The 15,507-nt window shown below is 43.2% G+C and overlaps 2 protein-coding genes across 3 annotated transcripts in view; both read left to right on the top strand.

Annotated features, from left to right (window-relative positions):
- ino80 (INO80 complex ATPase subunit) overlaps positions 1 to 15,507 on the top strand; it is a 213,158-nt gene that overhangs the window by 117,777 nt on the left and 79,874 nt on the right. The window lies entirely within an intron of this gene.
- Positions 69 to 15,507, top strand: part of LOC147800600 (chromatin-remodeling ATPase INO80-like) — a 119,163-nt gene continuing 103,724 nt past the window's right edge. Inside the window, exons 1-4 of the mRNA XM_087135258.1 lie at positions 69 to 344; positions 6,522 to 6,624; positions 8,117 to 8,205; positions 8,700 to 8,846. Of these exons, the coding sequence (XP_086991384.1) occupies positions 69 to 344; positions 6,522 to 6,624; positions 8,117 to 8,205; positions 8,700 to 8,846 (615 nt within the window). The remainder of the gene's footprint in view (positions 345 to 6,521; positions 6,625 to 8,116; positions 8,206 to 8,699; positions 8,847 to 15,507) is intronic.

Below are 15,507 nucleotides of genomic sequence, written 5' to 3' on the forward strand. Positions count from 1 at the left end.
CCCTTAGTGTAATGTTGGGCCAGTTATCTTGATATGCCAAAAACCTTCTAAGGGTAGGGCTTCAGAGAATGCCGTCCCTTATTAACGCAGCTGTTCCTCCACTCTCTCCTAGGTCAGACATCTTCGTTTTCCTCCTGAGCACCCGGGCTGGGGGCCTGGGCATCAACCTGACAGCGGCCGACACGGTCATCTTCTACGACAGCGACTGGAACCCCACTGTGGACCAGCAGGCCATGGACCGGGCCCACCGGCTAGGCCAGACCAAGCAGGTGACAGTATACCGGCTGATCTGCAAAGGGACTATTGAGGAGAAGATCCTGCAGAGGGCCAGAGAGAAGAGCGAGGTAAAATTCACGGGATATGTCTGTCTTCTAGGTCTGCTGATACTAATTTACTTAATTTAACGCGTGAAATTCGCGCAATCATGTTCAAATGCACTACACAATCAAGACAGTAAGCTATAACGCAGTCAAGCCCAAGGCTAGGCATATGATGGTGCTTCAAGCAGCTTCTAAAAACTGGACAACCCAAAGAAAGACCCATGTGCCACATGGGAGAATTAACATACGGCTCTGCTCACTAGGCCAAGCCAGAGATGGAAACCAAGACCCCAGACGTGAGAGGTGAGTGCATTTTGCACAAACCACCTGTGCCACCCATGCCAGACTGCATCTTTGTAAGGCAGAGTCAGTTTCAATAACTTAACCACTTCGTGTTGGGGCATTTTTCAATGTTGATGATGCTGGGCCGGCATGACTATCATTTTTTCCGTTTTCAAAATCCTTCAAAAATTCATCATTTCATTTAACGGTCATTTATAGCCGCATGAAGTAATCTTTAGGCACTACTCTAAGTTGACAGGGACCTTCATTGACGCCCGAGTATTTCAGCCAGGCCTGCAGCCTTGTAAACAGAGCCCAGATTGTGCGGTGTTATATAACTGTCTTTTGTTCACGAACCTGGCTCAGTGCACTGCTAACCTCTTTTCAATAGGGGCCAGATTAGCGTGCAGCGGTGCTGTGTGGCTCATCGCTGCGGTGCTGGAGCGCTTTTGTCCCCGGTGGTAATCCGCTCGCTCTCAATGCCCCAAACCCTGGTATACGATTTCAAAACAAGGCTGGATTATCACCACTTTTGAGAGTGGAAAATGTCGGTAATGCCCAGCAGCCTGGTGTTTTGTTCGGAGTATGGTCTTTTGTTACAGGGCCCTGTTTCCGGAGACCCCAGCCATGCATATAAACCATACGTCTCCGATTTCGGAGTCCCCGGCAGGAAGTGGTTAATATTCATATCTGCCGTAGACAGTTTCCCTATTCTACAACGTGCAACGTGACCGCGTGTTAACATTTGATAATGCCCACCGCGATTTGACAAGACAAGAGACAGTTTAACAACATTGATTGCCACGTAATTTCAAAGGGGCGCGCCCATTTACCAAGCATTGTACGTATGTGCGCATATTTGATAGGTACCTTTCAAGTGTCTTTTTGAACACAAGCATTTTACAGATGTACGTCCTCCACACTGCCAGCAGCGTATTTGTTGTGTTCTTTGGTGATGCCAGTGTATTCAATTTACATTTATACGAAAGTCTTTCATTTCCTACAAGTGTACTTGTAATGGCAGCATCGGGTGCACCTGTTACTTCAAGCATACTCATAGTCAGCAATCAGTGTGTTAATCCATTCCTATCGGTCAAGAGTCTGTGTGCACCACGGCATGGGGAACTCGCCACGTGTGCACCATGTACATATAAGGAGATTCTTCTGGACTACTTGCACAAGGAATATACTATAAAATGAACAGGGATGTTCGGGAAAATGAAAGCAGAATTCTTGAACAAAATCCTTGGAAATTTATTGTATATTGACTTGTTTGACTAAAACGGTGTTTATGAATGGGAATAAATATGTACTTGGTCAGTCGTAAACCAGCTCAGGAGAATGAATGCTGATAATCGCTTGCAGCTTGGGCATTAGTCCCGTCCATTCTCCTGGGCTGGCCTTAAACACACGTTTAAGACCAGCCAAGCACAATTTAATCCCTTGTTTAAATAATCTACATTCCATTCAATCAACCATCCAACTAGTCAACAATTCAGTAATACCTATCCTCCACTAAGGCAGGTGCATGTTTTTGTGGGGTTTGAGGACAAGGGTCCGTACATTTTGTTGAAGAAGGAAGCTGGAAATCCAAATCCGATCCAGTTGTAACCTCGGATGGGATTCAGTGTGGTCAGATTTGGATTAATGCTGCAGAATGTTGGATCAGATTGATTATCATACATGCACCTGTAATTTGCACAAATCCAACTTCGTTTTTTGACCCATCTAAAATGCATGAACTTGTCTTTTATCACTAGTAATTTGTTACTAAATGTGGCAGCAGTAAGGTTTGTTTTGCATATTTTCCGGTTTTTATTTGCCACACGTGGTAACCAACCCTCCCCTCCCCAACTTGTCATAATTCCTTGTATTTTTAACCCCGGGGGAAGGATGCCCAGCCAGATGCTGTTACAATTTAATACATGCACATACTCCGAAATGACATGTAAGCACAGCCCAGGGCTGTCCTGCTGCTGTCATTTACATGTATGTTCTGTTATAAACATGAGTTCATAGGAATATTGCAGGACAGGTTCATTTGTGTAGACCTTTTTGTAAATTCTATATGGAAGCTTGAGTCAGTATTTCTGCCTTTCTAAGAACCTCTGAGATTACAAAAACAGACAAACCTCCGTCATCTCCATCACGTAAAACATGGGACGTTGATCATGTGTCATTGAATTCATCCTGACACACAGCAAGGCTCCGTTTGTAAGGTTATATGAATGGCGTGAGTACTTAGTTGAACCAGGAATATACATGTACATGTACTGCTGTGCACTTAGTTCATGCAGGATATTTCATGTGTTTTATCAAACAAGTCAGGAATCTTTCATGGAACAAATCAATCCTCTCATTGACATTCTGTGTATTGGTAACATAAAGTTTCAGATATATTTTATCTTAGTACATAAAAGCTGTAAGTCTCCCCCAAATGAATGAAAATACAACTGATTCGAAAAAGACAACGGAAAGACCTTTTACACCTTCAGTGTATGTTAAAGTAATTTACAGTAGCAGACCATGGTATTTGTAAAAAGCATGGGTGGTTAGAGACAAAGAAAACAATCTAGTGAGAACCCCCCCCTTCAAAAACACAAAAGCAAAACCCCAAAATAACATTAAACTGTCACTGTGCTTTCTCCTTTCTGGTGGGAGGGGCTTGCATCAACTACACGAGGTGTCTCGGAATTTCCTAACTTACTGTGTCAAGTGGGTCACCATCATTTGGTTACCAACTCAATTAAGCCATTGGCCCACCTGGCTATCAGATCACTGCCCTGAAGATACAGCCTGTAAAAATTGTTCACAGCAGTAGCTCTGTTATTTTAATATCAATACTGCTTGTCATGAAATGCTGAACAAAAAACCATTCAAACCCCAGGTAAATGTGGAACAGAAACCAGATTTTCTGTATCCCCAAAAAACCTTCTCCTGTATTGAAACCAAAACTACCCCAAGCAGAATCCCATTACTGTGGTCTTTGAAATGGGGTCCTTCTCTTTGAAGTGGGTGCGGGTTAACGCCTCGGCCAGGAGGCCCCCTACCGTGAGTTTGCACCTCCTGGCCGTTCATAAGCACATCAACCTGGTCTGGGGTCCCCAGGTTTTTCTTTGCCTAGCTTGACCTAGCTGGAAGACACACTCTGAAACACACCTGCATACCTGGATGCAATTAGGCCCATATGTGCTGGGCTCGGCGACCGTAACCCTTTCATCTGTAGGTTAGGTTGCCGCTCACTCCCTACCAGGACCCTCACACCTTCGGCTGTCCATATTTATTCCAGGAGAGTGCATCATCTATTGTTTGGAGGCCTTGTCCCTTCTCCCCAACCTCTTGCCGGGAGGGTTGTCCAGGTGCATACCTGAAGACAATTACCAACAGGGGTCATGGAGTGAAGTAAAGGGGTGGTGGGGGGGGCTGATGTTGGGGGCGTGCTGGAGCGGATGAGCCATTTCGGCTCCAGACACGTATTCCATCAGGCACCAATTACAGGCTGGCTCAATCGGGACCGCTGAACAAACATCCAGGTCGTTTTGTTGGTGTGTTTTGCAGGCCGGGTTAAGTACACGGTTCCCTGTTGCGGGCTCTCCCCATGAATTCTTCAACCATGAGACAGAGGAAAGCAATTAGTATCCCATCTTAGCCGGCAAAGTTAACACATTGGCCATTATAGTGTCAGTAGCGGTTGCCTGTGAGGTGATTATGACTTGCTTGGGATGGCAGCGTGACCCCTCCGTCAAGTACATGTACATCAGCTCCAAATTTAACTGCATGTAATAGCAAAAACACTACTTCAACAAAAAAGCTCTGCAGGTCCTTGTTTGAGATATAGGCTAGGGATTGATTACTTATGTATTATACATTATATTATGTTGTCAATGTCTTTGTGATTTTATTGAGACAGGTTTCTTGAGGTTTATTCAAAAATGATGGAGCCTGCTGTAAAGGGCTTTTGTCACATTTTATAATAAAAGGTTTCAGTTTGGGTTACATTATCTCTTATTTTGTGGTCCATTGTAAATTTTTTAAGGTCTTTTGATGTGAGCGAAAGTATTATGTTGCCAAGTTTGTTAAATAATGCAATGTCATAGAAAGACTGTCGTTGTTGTACCAGGAGTGTGGGGTTGTGTTAGAAGCTTTGGAAGATATATTCGTCCTTATATTAGAGTGTTAAAATATCCATCATGTGCTGTATAAAAACCCCAGAATTCTGTTTAAAACCTCCCCCTTGTTTGTATTAAAAGTCACTGAATGAGTCCACATGCTGATGATCTCATATGACTAGAATTTCTCCCTAAAAAGCACCACTCAAGATCAAAACAGGATATAAAGTTTTACACTTTATTGATGTCGGAAATCCAGGGAGAATTCTCTGTTTGTACAGCCGGTGCTTTTCAATCAATTAAACCTAGTTCCCCTTGTGCCCGTAGTGTACATGTAGGTGTTCATCACCCTTGCAAAATTGAAGGGGGGGGAGGCTTCGTGGATAGAGTGTCCCCTTACTGGGCTTGGATGAGGAGGGGGGATGGCCACACTCCTCTGTTCCTGTGAGTGGACTGGTGTTACACCTCAGGGCAATTTGGGCTTTAAAGCATAACATTTACTTTGGAGTCAGTCTGAAGGGTTGTGTGGCATGAACATGTACTGTAGGAGCCTTGGCTGTAAGTGTGCCATGCCGGGAGTATTCAGTACAATTGTGATGGGGGAGTCGAGCTGCTGTGTTGGGTGCAGGAGGCTCGTCTTGTTCACATGTATTGATGAGTTTGATTTAACCTCCAAAATGAACATGTCATTACAAACCTCGGAGATGAGGTTAATACTAAATTCAATTGTGGCAGAGTTGTTCATGAAAATAAATGTGTGAAGCATCAAGTAAGAACTGAATGGTTGTGCAGTGGTACTGTGGTTTTTATGCATTGTGCGCATAATGCAGCCAAGTTGAAAACATTTGGCCCATGGCCTTCACAGCCCAACTCAGTTTTGCTTAATTTTCCAAGGATATTAAACCGCAGTGCCTCTGGCATTTCTGTCTTCATGCAAGGCTCAAATGTCCCAGTTGAATTTAAATTGTTGGTGTGCAAGAGTAGTAATTTGTAGATTTGTAATTTCCAGAAATCTTGGGGAGAAATCCAGTAGGAATTTGGTAGAAAGTTTGCCGAGTTCTGTATTTTTCCTCTTATTTGTGTTGTTTTGTTCTCTTGAACTGATTGTAGTTTTGTATCTTTAGCGTGATTTGTTCCTTCCCGGATGTTGAAATTAGGTGTTCATATATTAGCCTTGAAAAGAAGTTGGAATTTCTTTTTAAGATTGAAAGAGCATTTTCACGAGTTACAAGCAATGTTGGGGTAAAAACAAATAGCTGTAAGTGAAGAAACACAGTGGTTTATAGTGTTTGTTGTGGAGGGCCTTAACCCCTGCCATGTCAAATCCCATGGGATTTAACAGCAGGGAGGATTTGATTGATTTGAGCAGGGAACAGAGGTTTTTTGTTGTAGCTGGGAAGAGGAGGGTGTCTTGTGCAAGCTTCCAGCCAGGAAAGCTGGCAGTATACTAGATTTTGTTAATTATTGGTGGGATTCCAGAGAGGTTCAGAGAAAGTGTTAGAGTCCTTGATGAATCCACTGCAGAAGTCATTTTGAGGTTCCTGAGCCACTTGTTAGGTTCTGCTGGACTCACTTGAAATTTGATCAGCGGAAAAAGTTACCGCCTTCTAGATGGAAAGGGTTGGAAAAAGTTGATGTATTTGAAAAACCTGTGAACGCAAATTTGTTCAACTAAAAAAAAAGAGTGTCCAGGTGCATGCAGGTGACTTGATCACTGATTATGAACCAGCAAATCCTTTTAAGACACCAAGTAGAATGCCCTTGATTAAACACTTCTGCCTCTGGTCATTTTGCCCATATCTGACTGCAGATCCAGCGAATGGTCATCACCGGCGGCCAGTTCAAACCAGAGCAGCTGAAACCAAAGGAAGTGGTCTCCCTCCTTCTGGACGATGAAGAAATTGAAAGAAAATGTAAGATAACCTGCTCCATCCCTTCCCCACCCCCTTCCACCCATCCTGTTGCTGTTCCGGCAAGAAGGATGGAGGCGGTCACCGCAACAGGAAAATCACCCTTCATCAAAACATGAAGACGTGCTAATGCTTGAATGCACAAAGATAACCTCTGTTTTTACATCTCCATTCTAAACGCATTCTGTTTGTGAAGTTAAAAGCTTGCATTTCTTACTTGCAGATCCAATTTATTTTTCACATCATGCCTGAAGCCAAGTTTGGTGCCTGTGTAAAGCACATGTGTTATTTGTAAATTTGCAGGTTCAAATAGTTGATTGTTGTAAATGAAACCTACATTTCAAGTAAAGAACGCGTTGGTGGTGCATGGTTTATTTCTTTTACTCTACGCTATAGGGTTATAGTTGCAGTCATTTTTCACCCCTTTTAGTCAGTTTGGAATGATTGAAAATGTTTTGACGCACAGGTGTGTAAAATCTCTTTTACCAAATGAAAGCAAATTGAGATCTCAACTTTTAAGCCACAATTGAAAATGGGTAAATTGAATTAAATATAACAGCATTTCCTACTGTCTTGTCAATCATTCATCAAAGGACACTGGAAGACCTGTGGAGTTTCAGGGAAATGGTGCCCGCTGTCTGGGAAGCACGATCTAATGACTGACTTTAGGAGTTGACTTGAACACTTTTTTCCAACACATCCAAGTTTGACTGCTCATAGCCATGTGGCATTTTATTGTGACTCAGTATCATCAAACTTGACTCTGTCAAAGCGTTGTGTAATAAAAGGGACCATTTGTTTCTACATGGGCACTTGTTTCTACAGATCACTGGGACTGGACTTCGTGGCGGAGTCATTGGTTTTGCACTGATGTTGCAGAACAGATGTCACATTTTCAAATTACTTGCAGTCTTGCTTGCGCCTGGTACTCAGCGGCCCCTTAAATTTCCCTTGTCGGTTCACTTGCGGCCCATAACCCATCCTGTGCGATGCTGAACTGTGTTTTTGTTTTGTTTTAAATGAAATCCCCGTCCGTTTCTTTCTTCTCAGTGAATGTTGCATGCAATCTTCGTCCCTGGTGGGCAATAAATTTACAGAGTGGGAAAAGTCTGAGGCACATGATGCGGTTAATTCCTGGTAGCTGTCACAACCGTAGGAGAAAAATGATGCCAGATAAATGTCAGAGTTGGATCACCCTCAAAGAATTTCTCTGCAATTGGTTATCAGATGGCCTGGTTTTTCTTCGCACACCATAAATTTTAAAAGGAGTGAACCATTTATTCTTTGAAATAAAGGAGGTGTGATGTGCAGATTGCGTTTCTAGTCTCTGCAGTTCATTTTGTAAGCGCATTTGTTGTATCGTCTGCCCAATTAATGGCAAATAAATGAACTATAAGAATGACTCCCTCCTTTAAAGATGTCAATACTCATGCCCTACTCGAGTTTATTCAGCACTTAGTTTTCTTCCTTTTCTTGTTCTTGCCACAATGACCAGTTCACGAACAACAGCGTGAAAAGAAGCTGACGGAGGAACGGAACCGAGCCAGAGACCGCAAACGCAAGAGGGAGAAGTATGCCGAAATGGTGAGAGGAACGGTTTCTGCCCTCTACATCTCCCCCTCCTCCACCTCCTGGGAAACTTCAGTGCCTCGGGGCTTCTGCCCTGTAGAACCCCCAATCAGAGGGTGCGGACCTCGCGCCAGAAACGCTGTCTCCTGCTGGCAGGAATTTGCCTCCTTTGTGCTGTGTCTGCCTCAGGAAATTCTTGTCTCAAGCTTTTTGAGATGGGAATCTTTTGGGGCAGTGTGCCGGACTGAAATATGGCGCAAGTTCTGACTTAAACCTTCATGTTCTTATCACTAAATATTAGACAAGTATCCTGAAGAAAACTGTGAAGAATACCACAATCTTCTAACATGGCTGAGGCAGTAATTATGACCACACTTGGAGATATCGAATGGGCAAATTTTTAAGGTCGTAGAAATGAACATTTTTAAGAAAGTTTTTGTATTTTGCAGTTTGATCACCTCAAAATCATACACCTGCTTCTGCCTCAATTTTTTCTTCCCCACTTTCAGAAGAAAGAATCAGGTAAGAAACTGAAGGCAGATGGGGTGCCCGGTACACCGCTTGGGTCACTGGTTTCTGACGGTGCCAGTGTGTCCCTGGATGGTGAAGACTCCTTGCTGAGCATGGATTCTGGAGCCCCAAGTCCCCTGAGTGTGGTAAGTACAAGACTTAAGTTTGTTCAACCCCTCCTTCCCCTTTTTTTCTTGAAACCCGGACATATTTTATTGGTGTTCCCTCAATTGTCTGTAGTCGTAGTGAAGCAGTAATCTCCGTTTTGAGTCTCGCATAATTTTTTTATACACCATTCTGTTGTTTACAAACGTTGAACACCAGTTGGAATGGGCGGCAAGAAGTTAAGCCTGATTGGCAATAGTTTCTTTTCAAAATGCGCAGTTTGTTTCATCATTGTTTGAATGGGCATTAATTTCCTTTGTTTTATTCAGTTAGTGTTGCCGTCTAAGTATTTATCGTTAATATTTGAGATTTTTCAACAATTTGTGAATTGTTGGTCCAGCCACAGCTTTGGCAACCGCTGGTTGGCCAAATTCAGCACTTGTGGTGTAGCAAAGACAAGTTCTATAATGTCTGGCAGTTGTCCTAACAACAGCTGTGTATTAGCCATGGATGCCCATTAATAATCTAATTTCAGCAGCCCTGCACAGCATTGTTGATAAGAGTCGTGAGTAGTGGAGGGATGCCCTCCACGTGTACTTCTGTTGTCGTGCCTTGACTCCCAGAGTACCATGTGATCTACTTGTCTTTTATTCTCGTGCAAGTTGTCCATGCCTCCCACAATTAGTTAGACTTAGCGATCTAAGATATTTTCCACTTTTTGGGGGCTTACAGGCAAACAACGTTTCCTTGATTCTTGCAATTTTTACATCCTTTGTTTTGTCTTGGTTTTTTTACCATACACTGAAAAGTTTGGAAACTTAGTTTTCTGACTTTCCAATGGCATGCTTGTTCTGTGTGAAGTTGTCTAAAGAGTGACATTTTTACCAAACTTTAAAACATTTCTTTTGTTTGTGGCTTTTTTCCCTCATTGAAATTGTATGTGTAATTTACTCAAAACTGTACTTTACTCATAGTTATTGTCAAATATATCTGAATACAGGACAATGGTAGCCACATGGTTATCGGCATGATGTGTCCTCAGATATCACCTGACAGAGACCACATGCTATTTGGAAAAAGCTTTTCTAATCTCTCCATGAAATACTACCAACTTAAACTGGTAAGCATTGTCAAGCTGGTCTGGTGCACAGAAAGGTCAAGTGATTATTGTGAGGGACAGACGTGAGTGGAGTATTTTGCAGTGGATAATGGTCGCCTTCAAGACAGTCATGGAGCAGGACCACCAGGGATCGTGACATGAACACTGACGATGAGCCGAAGGTTTCACATCGGGATTGGGATGACAGTTGGGGATCCGTCCTTGTCTTTGACCATGAAAATATTCAGTGAATCAGCTGTTAGTCAACCCCTGTTGAACATTCAAGGATTTCTTTTCCCCTTGCCCTTCTGGATGTGAGAGCTGTTGATGTGTGGAGTTTTGAGGATTCTGAGCACAGCCCTGGAAGCCTAAGGTGTAAGGCAACGTGTCGTCAGCAGGAGCTGTGCCGGCGATGGTGCCCCTGCTTTTCCTTGATAGGGAGACAAGAGCCGGGGTAACGTGAATGTCAAGATTGCCAGTGCACGTCAGAAGCCACTCGCTGAGAAAGAACCAACAACAACCAAAGAAAATCTGTGCTTTTGTTTTTATATTCTTTTTAACCAGCCACTGAGTTCACCCTCTCCCTTTGCACTTGCTGTGCCATCAAGCTGAAAGGGACTTTGAAGTCAATGTACTTTTTTCCTCCCTCTTTGCAGTTGATTAGTTTAACGGTGCAAATGTGCTTGAATGGTTACAAGGCAAATCCTGGCCTGGGGGTGAATCAAAGGAGAGTGGTGGTGGAGACTGGGACTTTGGGCGGATGGACCCTTGTTTTCCTGTTCATGGTTGGTTTATTGTGGATGTTTATCTGTTTTTGTGGTTTTTTGGTGGATACCCTCTTGATGGACACGATCGCTTGATTTGGCTAGTTTATGGACAGTCGGTGGGGACGGAGCAGGCTTCACTGCACTCAGAGGAAATTGGCAGTGAAGGATCAGGGGTTAGCATGTAGCTCAACAGACACACCACCCTGATACAGCTGCACAACCATTTTCCATCATTTCTGTCCAAATCTGTAGTGTTCAATGGACAGGTTGGTTGTTTTTTACAGCCGGATTGAATTGTGTTCAAGCTGGTAGAATTGTATTTGATGTGCTGTTCTACAAAACATTTCTGGGCAAAATGAGGTTTAGTTCATGTCTTGCCTAGGAGAAAACATCAGACATTTCAAAAGGGAATCTCAGAATTTTATTTCTCATTTCATTAAAAACAAATTCACGAAAACCTCAGTTGTCATGGAAAACTTGTTTTAAAAGACCACTAAATGATCAATGTTTTAAAACGCATTCACTTAATGGAGGGGTGAAATGATTGAAAGGAAACAGTTCTTTTTTCAGTCCACGGGGGCTGGAGTAGGTTTGGGACAGTTTACAGGTTTCAGAAGCCGATGTGCAGCCACTCACTGACAATTGTAGGCTTGATGCCCCTTGAATGTTTTTGCACAAAGAATGTGCCATATGCCTCGCTTAAATCACTAGGGGATCATGGGATGACTCAGGAAGATTCTCCCCAAATGCCGAGGGATTTGTGGTTATCAAAAATCATTATTATCCCTCTGACACGAACAAATTATGCAGAATCTCTTTAAACTCTGTTTCCGTGTTTTTATTAGATCTCCTGGAAATTTCTTGCGTCCCTCCACTAGATTCAAACCTGCACAGAATTGAATGAAGAGTCTTGGGGGGGGGGAGAACAGAATCTCCCAAGTAAGGCACGTTGACAGATTGCGACAGCTTTTCCTGGACCTCTTGATTTTTCAAGATAATCTCTCTTTGCAAGCAGTTTGATTGATTGTGAGGCGCACATCAACAGCACTGGGGATTTGCATCACCAGACTCCTTTGTCCCTGAGTCGAAAATGGGATGACGAATCCTCAATCGCGTCCATTGCGAAAGTTTGGATGCATCGGTTTGAAATGTGCTGCGTGTCCCAGACAGTACGCACGAGTGGGCACGGTGTGTTAGGCACGCTTGTAAGCAGCGACAGTTGTTAGCATTGTAACCCTATTGAGGGACCATTTTTCAAACCGCACCGTCACTCCTAGCTGGGCTATTACTTCATCTCACGTCAGCAATGCCGGTGGCAAGGCTTTTCAATTATGATCACCCATGCTCTGGTGCAAGTCTCTCACCTCCCTTGCTTTTGTGTGTGTGTGTGTTTTGTTGGTTTTTTCCTTCTCGGCTTTTTTCCCGCTTGTTTCACTTGTGAAAACCATCGTCAAGCTGTATAATTACCTTTGCCCGGTTGCGATTCCCGCCTGACTTCGACATGGGGAATGTCGCGGCAGCACAGCCTAATGAAGCGTGGTTGTAACGAGACCGCCATCCGTGGGCTGGGGCAAATCACATCCTAGGAATCCTGCTTGCAGGGCCATTTGAGCACTAATGGCGTTAGCCGCGAGGCGGCGGGCGGCCAGCCCACGGCGCGGAAGGTGTTGGCCAGACAAGGTGCTGGTATGCGCTATTCATGTGATTAATTGCATTTACACGTTTGCCATGTTGTTTCATTAACAAGGAAACATTTTAGGGTAACAAACGAAATTAAAAAGCCGCTGAGAGGATTTCACACTTTTGGAGCGGGAAAAATGTGATAAGATTTCTCTCTTTTGATGAGGCAACCTGTTTTTGTGGGATGGTTACTACTGACTAGAAATTTATTTTATTGTTACTGTTGAATGAATCTAAAGTTATACTCGGCCAGTAATGAATCCTCTGAGCTTGTGAATGAGAGGTCCATAATCTGTTCAAAACAAAGTTGAAAGATGTATCAGTTGCTTGTGTTTTGTTTTTGAACATACTCACAGATCTTGTCAAAAATTGTACAATTCTTTGATAGCTGAGAATTGGACAGTAGAGCTTGGATTGTTACTCCACTGGGGGCATAGATTCTGTTGGGGGAGGGGATATCCCCCATCCACACACACACAGACACGCACTTTTTATATGATAGAGGGGATGGATAGGTTATTGTATCCCCGCCCCCCCGCTCACACTTCTGGGTGGTAAGAAACAAGAAAACTAACGCATTAAAAAACACTGACAGTTGATGAACATACAATACAAGCACTGTTTTGATGCAAAGATGAGGCAACATACTTTAATACGTGAGTGTATGCACGTGTATCATGACCAGCGCCACCTAGTGACATGTTGTGTGCAGCCACCCCCCCCTTTTTTTTAACCATGCTGGTAGTTTCAGGATTTTATTGCCGTAACCTTGCCACCACAGATGAACATCACCGAACTTTGACAACTCCAGAGCTGAAGTGGGATTAACCGATGTGACTTGTTGGCTAACCATTACAATAACGTAGACATACCATATTAAATAATGGCTAGTTTTCCTATCCCTAACGGGACTTTGCTTTTAGCCCAGAAAGGAAAAGAGAAACGAATCCACTAACATATCAAATGCATGCATATGGAAGCCTAGCAGCAACGACTGAGATTGAGACTTAGCCTAAGTGTTTGTGATCATTTGTAATTACTCGTTGGCAGCCTGGCTGATACTTGCAGAAACCATTGAATTACTAGTCACTAGTGTACAAGTCTGCGTAGTCTTAAATGAAAAAATACATGCATAAATGGTTTCTTATCAAGATTCCCTTTTGCCACAATTTCTTTTTTTTTTTTGGTTGTTGTTTTTCTATCATTTGTGACTAAAATTTCTCTGTTTTGCTCAGTCATTAATAGAAAATGAGGACAGCTTTCCACCTGTCATTTAGTAGAAAAAGATATTTCTTTATGGTCTCGTTAAGAAAGCTTTGTAAAGCATTCGGTTATGTTCATTTTGTGTGATCTCTGCTCTGATTTCCCATGTTTCAGTGTATAAAGAAATGACCTCTTCTGCCGTAAGGCAGTCATTGTTCATGTTCATTTATAGCTATTCTGGGATTCTTGGGTCACCTGTGCACAGGTGATACTTTCTGGCACTCGGCCAAGTGGTTTGCTTCCCACGCCTCCAGAAGAGGGGACTTGCCTTGGATGAAATGTAAACAAACTTTGTAATGCCCAGCATTGGCCTCCATCACTTGCCCCATGTTTTTGTCACAAATTCCAGAAGGATAGATAATCTTGTTGGTTGTAATCTCTGGCTTTGTGTGGTCATCAGCAAACCCAGCGTAGGCCTGGTGTAAAAGTGCATCATATTGCTGAGTGATTGATGGCTGTGTTTATGGTTACATCAGTAGTAATGTACTGCGCCACTGCATGTAGGTACCGGGTGTGTTGATAAACGGAGCAATCAGATACATACTTTGCTCCCTGTGTTGATCGTAGCAGAATTGGATTGTTCAAATTGTTTTACACACTGCATGTGTTTCAGTGCAAGGGGGGGCTGGCAAAATTCCAATCTTGTTTGAGGATCCGTAGCAGAAAAAAAATGTAAACAAACTTTCTTGTTATTCCCACATCCTTTTTCGTGGTGTCAATGCACCAAAAGAGAAATATCACGACACTGCACGCGGTTATCACTGGTTCACTTTCCCCGTGGCATTTATGACCCAACGCCTCTGACCCAGAAAATGTTCCCCCCCAAAACCTGCAGTCTCCGATTTGTGCGGAAGATCCTCAAAGATGTAACCCAGATTACAGCAAGCCTTTCCGGTCAAGGGTCTCGCCCCATGGATCATTGGTGCTATCTGCTGTGCCACCCACATGAACTATTTCGAAGTGTGTTTCTACTTTGCCAGATCAACTGCTGTGACATTCATCCATCCGAGAAAAAGCCGGGAAAACATGAAGTAACTTCAGAAGGATGCTCATGCACAGTTGTTGTTTTTTATGGGGGGGGGTTGTAACATTGTAGGAGTTCCTTATCTTGGAAAACCATGCTTGACACCCGTGACCCTGCAATAGTACTCTTGAGGGACCCCGGTGGTAAACAGATTCCATGATAGGCAGTCTCTGGTGGTGATCCCCAACCCCTGGCAGTAAGTTGTGAATGTGTTTCATCGACATCGACTCTGCTGTTAGTGGTGCAGTGAACGCAATCGCTTAGTCTTTCTAATTGGAGGAGGATCCAGCTCTGGTTGTTTGTAATGATTGTTGGTATTGTTTGATTTAAAGTGGCGCATGTCCGAATATTCTTCACTCCGAAAAGGTATCACTGTGATGGGCCGTCTCATGGGGCTTGGGGTGTCTTGGTTCGGTTGCACTTAAAATTTTGGAGGTGGACATTCTTTTAATGTATTAAGCTTGTCTATAGATTGAAATTTGAATAGACATTGGCCGTAAACCAGTTCTTCATTTCAAGTTCAGCTTTTTCACATTTTGATTCCAAGATATAGCAAAAGATTCAGATTCATAAATGGAGGCATCGTTAAGCGGACGACCGTCATTGTGATTTGGGTTTGACATCTTCAGATACCAAATATTGGTTGGGTACAAAATCCCTTTTGCCTGTGCCTACAAAGACTGGATTGGGTGATGGTACGGCTTTCACTTGCTTCACCCATAACAGAGGGTTCATAATGTAAATCTTACTTGGAAACCTGTTTTTTTCCGACTGTTCACTCTTCTTAAAATGTCAGAAACAATCTGACACCTCTTCTCAGTTTACTGTAAAGGAAAAGTGTACTTTTTAAACACGTAAACACCATGGCT

Source organism: Acanthaster planci, linkage group LG01 (assembly GCF_054643075.1).
Source record: "Acanthaster planci isolate LZ-2023a linkage group LG01, COTS_SCS, whole genome shotgun sequence".
NCBI lineage: Eukaryota > Metazoa > Echinodermata > Asteroidea > Valvatida > Acanthasteridae > Acanthaster > Acanthaster planci.